Source organism: Dinoponera quadriceps, unplaced genomic scaffold (genome assembly GCF_001313825.1).
Source record: "Dinoponera quadriceps isolate SergipeBrazil2010 unplaced genomic scaffold, ASM131382v1 scaffold2503, whole genome shotgun sequence".
Taxonomy (NCBI): Eukaryota; Metazoa; Arthropoda; class Insecta; order Hymenoptera; family Formicidae; genus Dinoponera; species Dinoponera quadriceps.
Genome location: NW_014556563.1, coordinates 198354 through 210097, shown reverse-complemented (window position 1 = coordinate 210097; position 11744 = coordinate 198354). Strand labels below are relative to the sequence as shown.

The following is an 11744-nucleotide window of genomic DNA, read 5'->3' as shown; positions in this document are numbered from 1 at the left end:
TCTCCCCCCCCCCCCTCTCTCTCTCTCTCTCCCTCCGCGAGATGGCGCATCACCTGTAGCAATAACATCGCTCCCTCTTTCTCTTTCTCTCTCTCTCTCTCTCCCTCTCTCTCGTTCTCTCTTCTCTCGGAGGTGTCGAAGCGAAGCGACGACGGCGGCAGACCGACGAGCTTTTTACGGAACGACGACGACGACACTTTCGCGGCCGACGGGATATTACACACCCGCCGATATACCCGGGTATCGCCGGAAGCGGTGGAGCTTGAAATAATTAAATCATGTTCTTACGCGCCAACGCCGGGCGCGAAGCCAATCAACTTGTGTGTGTTTCAAGCCGGTTCTCGACGCGCCGCGGAGAACAAAAGGAAAAGCGTCACACGTTCTCTCGAGGCTGCACCGTGAAAGGATTTTCAATGGGCGCGAGGGGGACGGAGAAAGGGAAAAAGAAAGCGCGAGAGAGGGGGTGGGACAAAGAAGAAAGAAACTCGGTGATGATTACGATGATCACATAGAACACCGGCCATTAATTCCTGAACTTCTGAACGGCGAAAGTTCACCCGTCTGTATCGTGAGAATACAAATGGAGGAAAAAAAAGGGGGGGGGGTGGAAGAAAGAAGGAAAATAATTCAAATGTGCACGTCAATTTCCTCTCCGCGTCGGAGACGGATGACGGACCGGCCGAAAGTATTATACGGGCATTGCGTGAACCGTGCAAGAGCGTGTTTTTGCCTTAATAGCGCGCGTGTCAGCAAATAGAGCATTAGCGATTATAGAAGCACGCGGGGGGGAGAGGGGGGGGGCATTGATACGCGCGGATAATGGGGAGAATATTCAGCGATAATATTTCAACGGTGGCCGTTTGAGCCGCACACACACACACACACACACACACGCACGTACACGCGAAATACGTCCGTAATTATTCGCCGCGCTATCGTTATTTAACTAGATGTATCGCCGACCATAAAGCGATCCCGCGCGCGCCGTAACTCACTCGATATTTTGCGCGCGCGCGCGTGACAAATAGATTTTTCTCTCTCCGTGGGATACATGCGCGCGCGTCCCGTGATATTCGGGACAATCGTTCGGGCTGATACCGCGATTCGGCTTTAATGCGTCGCGATTAATGACACGCGACTCGGAAGCGCATTCGCGAAACGATCGTTCGTTCGTTCGGTCGGCCGGCCGCCCGTTCGCTCGTTCGTTCGCGCGACGTCAGTTTTAACGACTATATATATGTATGTATATATATATATGTAGCCGTTACAGGTAACTATCCGTCGCGCCCGTCGCACGGAATCAATAATCGAATAAAATTAATTTTAAAACAAACCGCCGCGGGGGCCGAACACGCGCGCGCGCGTACAACGTTGCTTACGGGTGTAAAACGGCTGAATTCAGAATCACCATAAATTAACTAGCCGCTAGTTATCTCGAAAATGACTACCTCGCCGTCGTATCGGCCCATCGAGTACGCCACGCGAAGGCGTTACCGGCGTGTCGCACGGTGTTAATTATGCAAATGAATCGCGGCGATCGCTAGGTCGAATTAACATCACCGTAGAATGGAGGAGATGTATCGTGGGACAATCTCTCTCTCTCTCTCTCTCTTATAATATATTTTTATTTTTTCATTATAAAAGGTATGTCGCCTATGAACACGTGGGTAATAAGATACAGATAGTAGGAAAATGTACACGAAAACAAACGGAGACGATCTGAGAATATTGTGATGGGATCTCATAGGATTGCAGACGCCCGGAAAAGTCTGTTTTATGAAGATGCGGAAATGCACAACGCCTTTCTGATAGAAACAAAACAGTACGAAAGGATAGAATAGTTTGAGTGAAAATTAAAAGAATATATTGTAACTATTGTTTTATTAGCTTATAATTATAATTAGGTTATAATTGATGTAAAACAAAATAGCTGAGAAAGCTAAATAAATATCGTTCATTTATTCATTCATTCTCTCTCTCTCTCTTTCTCTCTCTTTCATCCGCACATCAAGCGCGACACCGAGGAAAGGAGGCGCCCTGGCCCCGTGTCAGCTGTTCGATGCACGTCGTCCCGAAAGTCGCCGCGCATTGCGAACTAGGCTTTCTTCTAAGCGGCGTCGCGGAGATTCTAAATCGTCCAACTTTACGTACATTTACAGACGTGGTGTAACGTGACGTATTAGTGTGAAGAGAGACGCGTGTTCGGGCGGAATTTCTTTCAATCGAATGCAGAACAGTCATGCCGCGTTTTCTATACCTTTTTCTTTCTTCTCTCTCTCTCTCTCTCTCTCTCTCTCGTGATAAGGGTACACCGAGGGAGAGAGAAAGAGAACATCCCAGCTGTTACATGTTAATGTTACTTAATGACTTACAAATAAATTACCGACGATATCGTGACTCACTCGGTGACGGGTGTCACCGGCAGAGTCCTTGAGGAAAGTGTTCGCACCTGCGAGAACGCGCGCGCCTTGGCGACCGTTATCGCACAGGCGAATTGCTCACCCGGACTTTAAGAGAACGTTTCACCGAGGATGAGTCAGTAAGAAGCCGATCTCTTTCGCGAGATTGCATTTTCTAGCGCGATCGTACGAAGATAATCGGGCGCAGCCCGAGTAGGAAAGAAGAGAAACTCACCGTCACGTTTGCGTTAACGTATTAATCATCGTGAGCCAGATATACACGTGTGCCGTGTGTTCATCTCGCTAGTACTGAAAACTCACCGCTCTCTTACGTAACGACGACGTCTTCCTGTATTCCCGGTTTGTTCGCAGCCGCGCGATGGCAAATAATCGCGGACGTTTGAATCAAACGGCTGATAACGCCGAGTCTTCCTCCGCTTTCCACGAGTGGAAACGGCGAAAGGTAACCTCCGCCGCTTTCTTTTCCGTCTTTGGGACGCGCGAAACTCGAGTGTCCGCAAGCGTATTTCGTAAAGTCGCGAAGGGACAAGTCGTGAAGGGACGTCAACGCGCGCGCACGTGTGTATCACGTACATGTGTGAATCGAATCACGTTTGATTCGAGCTCGAAACGTTCGAATTCAAGCAGCCCGACTATTTCGGAATCAGCGACGTTTCGTTTCCGAATCGATCGCGTCCTTCGACCGCTTCGTTTTTATCGGTAAGCGAAAAACGAGTGAGTTAAAATTAAATACCGACCCCGTAAAGTAACTTTTCTCACTCTCACACACATAGACAGACAGACACACACTTGCCAGCTTATAAAATACGATTACATATAAACGTGTAGATTTATCGGTTTATAAACTTTGTCGTCTGATATTTATGAAAAATTTTCCAACATTCGGCACATTTTCCTTGTGCCCGGTGGGACATTTTCTCAAAGCTGCGAGGCGATAATTAATTTTCCCGGCCATTTAAAAAAGAGCTTTTAACATCTCACCGGAAGCGTTTTATCATATTCAGATTATAGCACGTAATGTAAATCCCGGAAAATCCAATTCCAATTTGATTCGCATTAAAGATATTCGATTCGACCACGCGAACGCTTGATTCGCACACCTGCGATATCGCAAATCGAAAATCGCACACTCGATGAATCAAATGCGAGACGAGGTGTTCGCGATACGTTCGCGATTCTAAAACGTAATGAATTTACTCACTTTTTTCGACGTGTAGAGCTTCCGGCCTTGCAGCAACATGTACGTCTTCTTCCAGGTGTTGGAGCCCTCGTGTCGCATCCACACCAGGCTGAATACCTGCGGGCACTCGCCGTCCTCTCGTGACAGGTAATTCTGCAATGAGACAGCGACGCGGATTTCCCGTTAGCCCGCCGTCATTTCCATTCGCGACGATCGCGGCCGATGATCACGCGAACTCACCCTCAGTGCGGTCTCGACGTTGCTGAAGATGCCCCTGTCCTCACCGCTGGGAAATGCGACCATGTCGGCGGGAAAGAATTGCTGGAAAAAAAAAATTGAGCGAATCTCTCTCTATATGTCGTATTTTTTTCTGTTTTTTATTTATCTTGAAAAATCAGAAAGTGGGATTCTGCATATCAGTACTTGGTGGTACGAACGAATTCGGCGCCTATTCTCGTGAAATTCAAAGTTCACTTTAGAAAAAGTCAAGTACAAGTTTAACGTCCGAAATCATTCCCATCATTTTCGATGACTTTGCTCCCATCTATCGGCTAGCTGATGAATGAATTCCTCGGGGGAGAAAACTTGGCGGTTTTGACTCGATAAAGCCATCAATGCTTTCTCGGACCTTGTCGACTGTTTCAAAATGCGTATCTGTCAGATGATGCTGAAGCGACCGAAATAAGTGGTGATCCGACGGGGTTGGATCCGACGAATAAGCCGCGTGAGGGGGAATTTCCCAGTCCGATGTACAGGTGAGATCCTTCGTCCCTTTCGCACGTGCGTGACCGCGCGTTATCGCGCGGCAGAATCACCTGCCTAGTTGCGTTGCCGGTAGAAGGCCTTTTTACAAGTTTTATAAGCCACCCAAAGCGGAACAAATCATTTCGGTAGACTGAGCAGCATTTTTACTCAATCGGAGTGCAAAAATGACGGTGTCTCAGACATGCTTCTTCTCGAACATCGTGACAACTATTGTTTTCTGAGGTTATATCGGTAAAGCTATCAACTATTATAGTGCTCCTTAAAGTTGAAGGTCGGCGCTTTCAAATCGCCATATAGGACAGGAAAAAATTTTTTAATTTGAACCCGAGTCACGGGACGTTGAATGACAAAAACACCGAATTAATTTGTACACCTAATATTAGGTCTACTGGGAAGTTCTGTCTGATAATGTCATCTCAAGTCCACCAAAGATGAGTCATTCTACAGAAATGGAATCCACAAATTACCATCACGCTGGGAAGAGGTCATTAGTAACGATGGAAATTATATTGTTCAGTAAATATTAATAAATGTATTGAAAATGTATTATTTTTTTTCAAATTTAAAAACGGACAGAACTTTCCGGTAGACCTAGTATATAATATATAGATATACCGTAAATATACAGCATATGTACATCTTTATAAATGTATATGTGTGATATATTATATAATTCGTTAGAAAACGTGTGATTTTTAAAAAATTGCGATAAAATAGTCGGTTTCTAGAAACGAAAGTGCCTCGAGAAACGAAAGAGGGATTTCGCGAACATCTGTACGAGATCTCGTGGGCTGTACGTAATAGAAAGGAAAAAAAGGCCGCTTAAAACCCCGTTTAAGAAAGACCTTGAACGAAGTAAGTAAAAGGAAGCTTCCATCTTTTCGGGGAAAGAAAGGAAAACGCCTCTCGCAGAATTTCATCTCCCCGAAGGATTCGGCCGACAAAGACGTTCCGAGTTTCCAAAGTTTCCGCCCTCGTTATCCTTTAATTGGCCAATCATTGGCAAGCCGAGGTCAAGTTACGAGATTTACGGAACCACAGCCGAATGATTTCAAATCGCAAATTGATATCGGTTCGGGTACATTAGTGCCGGAGCGATCCAACCGACTAGTTCCAAATGCATTCCCGGGGAAACCGGAATATTTTATATTTCATACGATTCTGATTTCCTACAGAAAGAACTAACGTAACGAGATAAGTGCGAGATTTCATTCAAAGTTGATAAATGTCATTAATATTATTTATACAATCGTGCAAGTACGATGCATCGACTTTAAACGAAGCGGCCGATCCTGTAAAATTTCAACACACGGACGTATTCAATCAATACTACCGAAACCTCATCGCCGTTCCTGATCACGAGGAAGCTCGCGCCACCTGAACATCCACCCGTGCTTCTCGAAGCCACGTGGATCGTCGGTAAACGAGAAACCTGCCAACGAGAATCTCTCTCTCTCCGGGTATTCGTGCGTCCACTACGTTCCACGTGTAAAACGGCATTGCTGTACCTCTTCAAGGTATCACAAACCGACGAGAAACTCGGTCGGTCGGTAAGTTACCACTCACAGGTTAGTCGAAATGTACCGTTCGTGATGGTAAGCTCACCGGGAAAAACAGAGATTTCATCCCCTTTCTCGGGATTTTTACTTGTAGCTTCGTAAGACTCGAATTATTCCAGAGAAATGAATTTATCGGCGACTATCTAACCTACCTTAGGATTGACGAACAACTCGTACTTGAGGAAGTCCTCGCTGAAATAGAACCGCCTCTCGTGACCCGAGGCGAACATTTCCAGTTCTCTATGAACCGCGAGGATGTCTTCGTGGTCTTCTAATGTTCGTTCTGTAAGAAAATAATTTATCTCGATTGTCGTAAATATTATCACCGTTAAAATATATTTAATATTGTTTAAAACACGATTAATATTCAACGGTTAAGGCAGTGAAAAGTTTGCTCTTTGCTCAATCATTATATCCATGTATCATACTAATTATCTAATAAATATTCATTTTTCAAGGAAATGCAACAACATTCTCTTTTTTAATAAACCGAAATTATTATTTTTATGTTGTTTGTTTGTGATATTTCCCGTCACAAAGAATTTTAGAAGTGTTATCTAGCATTCTATAATGTCATTAGTCTCGAGAAGAAGACCAAATTTCTCGTGTTTCAAAAATCACTTTACGGATACATCTTGAAAGTATGCAAATTTAAATGCAAAATATTATTTCTCGATAAATTGAAATCATCTCTATTACTTATTTACGACATTTATCCCATATACGCCACGAAGAATTCTAGAAATATTATCTACCATTTTGTAATGTCGTCAATCTCGACGAGAAGACTAAATTTCTCGCGTATCAAAAACAAAGGTGTATGCTTGAGGATGCGAATTTAAGGACGTACTATTTGGTCGGCTGAATATCTTTATAATCTTTATATTTACGTCTGCGTATTGCGGACCGTTTCGTCGCGTGGCTGATCTGGAAGGGCATTTCGTGGTAAGCACATAAAGCACTAAAATAGCGCAACATTTGTCCCGCAGCTTTAAACAAACATTTCGGCACGAAGACAGCCGTGCGAGTCGTCGTCTCTGACCTGCACCAAACTCCTGGAGGTTCGCCCGCTATTGATTCTCGGTTGCATTATAGAGCCCTGCTCTCTCTCTCTCTCTCTCTCTCTCTCTCCCTCTCTCTCCCTGTCCCTACGCCTCCTCCACACGTTATTTCCGATCTCGTCCCGAGTCAATGCCGCGGAGAAAATTTCGACGACTAAAGCTCCGGGGCGCATTAAAGTCTCACCGCGCTGTTTTTCCGGCGGAGTGACACGCTTCGAGGAACTTATCGAGTTATCCGCCTCTCTCTCTCTCTCTTTCTCTCTTTCTCTCACGGACGCGCGTGCACCGACATTTTATAAATAAATTGTCTCCCGGCGGAGGACGGGAAAGACGTCGCCACTTGGTAAGATCGCGTCTGTCGAGTTTCAACAGTAGTAGTTATCAGGCGCATTATTCCGAAAATATCCGCCGCGTTTTCTCACTCAAGCCTATTTTTTCCGTTCTCCGTTCATGGAAAATCCGATAACAGCCCGCATACTGAATCGGACGAGTTTAATTCCGCGGGAGTCCCGCCCATTGCCGTTTGTTTGTTCGATTGTTGTTTCGAATGTGTACGGCACACTTCGACGATATAAATAAACATTGTACGGATCAACAAACTTCCGAAACAACGTTTCACGGTGCTCTAACAATCTACATACTTTCTCCAGGTGGAATTATCTGTTGTCTACTTTAGCGAACAGTCGCGCAAAATAGGACAGTTCGCGGACTTTGAAAGCACGGTCGATGACACGTTGCCACTCGCGTGACCATGACGGCGAAATGTGTGTACTTGAGAACTTATTGATTGATTCTTATCTACATTCCCGATCCCCGAGAGAACATATACAGGTATAATACGGCGCGCGAGGGAGAACGAGAGAGAGAGAGAGAGAGAAAGAGTTTGCGATGAAAGAGAGATAATGAATATCGCGTTCTGGAGTCACGACGTGATATTTACGATAATTACATACCGATTCCCAGTTCCGGCCATGTCTCGATTATCGACCAGGCGGCGCCAATCGCGTTCCTCTTGACTTTAAGCAGCTCGCACAAGTCGATCGTTCGCAGATTCTTCTCCACGACCACAGTGGTCCAAGTGTGATCGCCGTTGTAGAACCGTAATTCTTCCTGAAAACAAGCATCCATCCCGAGCGTTTTAGCTACGCCATTAGCGAGACAGATTAAGCCTCTTTATTTTCCATTTTATTCCCCTCTAATTAGAAAGATGCCAAAGTCGATAACGAGCGTCGATAACAATACGAGACGATCCTTAAAATATCGTTGACGTCTTGTAAGTTTAGCGGAATAAATTCAGTAGAATCAATTCTAATTAGTATTTTTATTTGTTGCTCAATTGTTGCTCATGAGCTGCCAATGAAACAAATTTGTGGCTTCGTTAGATTTTTTCTGTTTAAATGATGTTCCGATAAAAGAAGATGAAGTTAACAGATCAATGTACGTGTAACGACGAAATCGAACATAACATTAATGTAGGAATTTGTTGCTAATTCGTCGCTCACACAATCTGCTGGTCCCGCACTTGTTGCTCGCAAAATAAATTGAAATAATAGACGCAAAGACTCTCAGCGTGCATGAAGTTCCAAAAGTACCAGAAAACAAAATTTGTTGCTCGCGAGTATTTGTTAAATGATTCGTCAGGACACGTACAAATGTAACAACGCCCGATTTTTGTTGCTCTTTCCTTAACGTCGAAATAAATTATTTTGTCCGCGCGGTCAGCGGCTCAGTCAAACGCACAAATCCGATACTCCAAACGTTAGAAACGCTTCTAAAAAATTTGTTGCTCGTAAGTATTTACTACCAAATTATTCGCCGGAACATGTACTTTAAGTATATAATAATGCCTGATTTTATTGCTTTTTCTTAGGTGACGCAAAAAATTACTTTGTACGCGCGGTAAATGGCGTGGTTAGACGCCTGAGTTTTAATTAAATCCTCAAGAATTATAATAAATTTATCTATGCATTTTTTATACATTTATTATATATATATATATATATACATATAATTTATAATATTTATAGCGCGCAGACCCAATCGAAAAATATGAGACGCAATTGTTCATCGAAGCGTTACGACATATACCTGTCTTTCGCTGTCAAGCAAGTCCTGGTCGCGATGTCGGTTTCTTCTTCGAGTCCTTTGCATCGTGCTGCTGAGTTCGAAGATTGTATCGACCCTATCGTTCGGATCGGGATCGAGCCGTTCGTAGCTTCCGACTCGACCGGAAGGTCGATTGCCTGGTAGCGTGGAGCTGCCGTCGATGCAAGAGCACATCTTCGGGAACCAATCTGCAAAGGGCCAATGGCCAAATTAGAGAGGTCGCTCGACGGCGAACGAGCGCATCTCGCGCGGCCAACAAATAAGAGGGCAAAAAGGATGATACGACTATAAAGTAAAATCGCACATAATGTCAACCCGATAAAGATCGCTAAATCTACTATATATATATACAGTTTTATATATATATATATATATATATAAAATATATAATAAATATGTAAATCTGTAAAAAGAGGCGTAAGAGCGAGCCCGCTGTACTAGAATCTATTTTACAACTTGGGCTTCACGGGGCGGACTACGTCGGGATGGATGATAGAGCCACTACATTGTCGGTGAGTGAACGTGGCCCCCGTCATTTAAAGAGAGAGAGACACAAAGGAGGGAAACGTAAAACAAGAGTGTGTCAAACAGTTAGAAGTAAAAACGTGACGTCGTGCTGCTGCAAAAACCGCGACCGTTCACGCGCGATATCCCGGCACGTTTTCATGGAGAATGCGGTAACTCGATGACGGGGATTGAGAGGCGCGGGTAATTAATTGTAACAGCTAAGCGTGCTGCGCGGACGACGGAGAGAAAGGTACGTATGCACGCGCGCGTGCATCGCGTGCGGCGACGTTGCAGCGCGCTTATTTACGCCTCGCAAGCTCGCGCAGGTTAGCCGGAGCTCATTTCTCGCCGCGTCGTTAATTCGTCTCTCTTTCTGCAAACCGACGGGATATACATCGGATACGCTTAAGGTGGCCGCGGGAGCCGTAAGAGAGCCGTCGTTTTGCGAGCGCTTGAATGAGGAAGCCAGCATAAATATCGCTAATCCGAGGAATCGCGGCACGCAGCAGCAGCGGCAGCCCGCGGACTAGAGGCGCTTTTACAGGCCATGCAGGTCGAGTTTCTAATATAAACCGTCGATTGAGCGGCGGATATCTCGGCGTCGGATGAATTCTGCCCTATCCCGATCCCACCCTTCGTCTTTCGCTCCAATAATCCATGATACGCTGCCATATCGTCGCAATTTGCACGAATCGATCGGCTTATATTAAGCAAAACGAGAGGAAAAGGGATCCCGCGTAATCGCCGTTCAACATTACACCATCGAGATTCTGTATGATCCGCTCTTAAATCAGAATTTCGACGAATGAAAAATGTATTTTGCATGTGCTTTAATAAGAAAATAACANGAGAGAGAGAGAGAGAGAGAGAGAGAGAGAGAGAGAGAGAGAGAGAGAGAGAGAGAGAGAAAGGGAGAGGGAGGGAGGGAAGGGGTTGTTTTGTCGATATACTTTGTCATTAATATTCCTTATCAATCTTATCTTCATATTTTATGATTAATATATTAAAATATAAAAATACAAATTTTATAATATAAAATACATATTTTTTCAACGAAACTCTTGATTTAAAATAGTCTAAAGTAATTTAACATAATTAACTTTAAGATAAATTATTTTCTTGCTACAAACTATCTATAAAAGTAAATCGATGTAAGATGACTAAAGATGAATATCAGTGCACACTTAACACAAATGAAAAGTGAATCATTAGGCCGAGTGCCATATTCTCAAAGTTCCCACACTATTCGTCTAAAGACACAAACTTGTTATAAAAAGTTAATTAACACTCAAACGCGTGGTAGCATATACTCTAGTCTCGTTTTAAGCGCAAAAAGTGAAACAAAGTTTCGGTAGAATATAAACTCTTTTCTTCTTCTACGGCTTCGTGTAACTCATAATACTTTTAATATTGACGATTAACGAAAATTGAACAAAAATAATAAGAGGCTCTTAAATTAAAAATCAATAATAAAATAGAGCAAGGCTATAAAAGCCGTGCGCTGGTTAGAGGTGCGCAAATAACGTACATTATATGTAGGCATTTAATATGTTGTATTAGGCACAATTAGAGGATACAATTATATAAATCTAATATATATCTATATCATATAATACATGTCTCTACAAATGTATACATGTTGATATATATGTCACGATATAATCGCGATAAAAACACGATTATTATTGGCAATAGCACCGGTAATGAACGCTACATGCAGATATTCAACATGTTATGTTAGACAAGTATAAAAATCTAATCAATAATATATTGAATATATTGAATAATGTATTGAACAACTATATTAAATAACTGAACAACATGTAGCGTTTACTTTATTCGCGCATATGTAACTAGCGCTCGGCTCCTACTAAATCTTTACTTACTATATTATTGATTTTTAATCGAAAAGCCTTACTTTTATTATTTTTGTGTTATGAATTATGAGTTACGTAAAGCCGTAGGAAAAAAAAAAGAGTTTATGCTTATTACATTATGCTAATTAATAGCAGAGAGTTCATTCGCGCACTTCTCACGCTCGCCTCATGTAATTTTCTTAACCGGTGAAAACTGATTTGAGATTAATTAGAACGCCTCGTCAAAGTTTCCCAACGATTCGACTCTCGACTTACACTCCCCCCCCCCC

General features: G+C 43.3%; 1 protein-coding gene across 3 annotated transcripts in view; it reads right to left on the bottom strand.

The window, feature by feature from the left end:
* LOC106747845 (growth factor receptor-bound protein 14-like) overlaps positions 1–11744 on the bottom strand; it is a 336864-nt gene that overhangs the window by 185231 nt on the left and 139889 nt on the right. For all 3 annotated transcript variants that reach the window (XM_014625782.1, XM_014625783.1, XM_014625784.1), the window contains 5 exons: positions 9074–9279; positions 7939–8095; positions 6077–6207; positions 3841–3921; positions 3622–3753 (listed from right to left, as the gene is read on the bottom strand). In XM_014625782.1, the coding sequence (XP_014481268.1) occupies positions 3622–3753; positions 3841–3921; positions 6077–6207; positions 7939–8095; positions 9074–9279 (707 nt within the window). The remainder of the gene's footprint in view (positions 1–3621; positions 3754–3840; positions 3922–6076; positions 6208–7938; positions 8096–9073; positions 9280–11744) is intronic.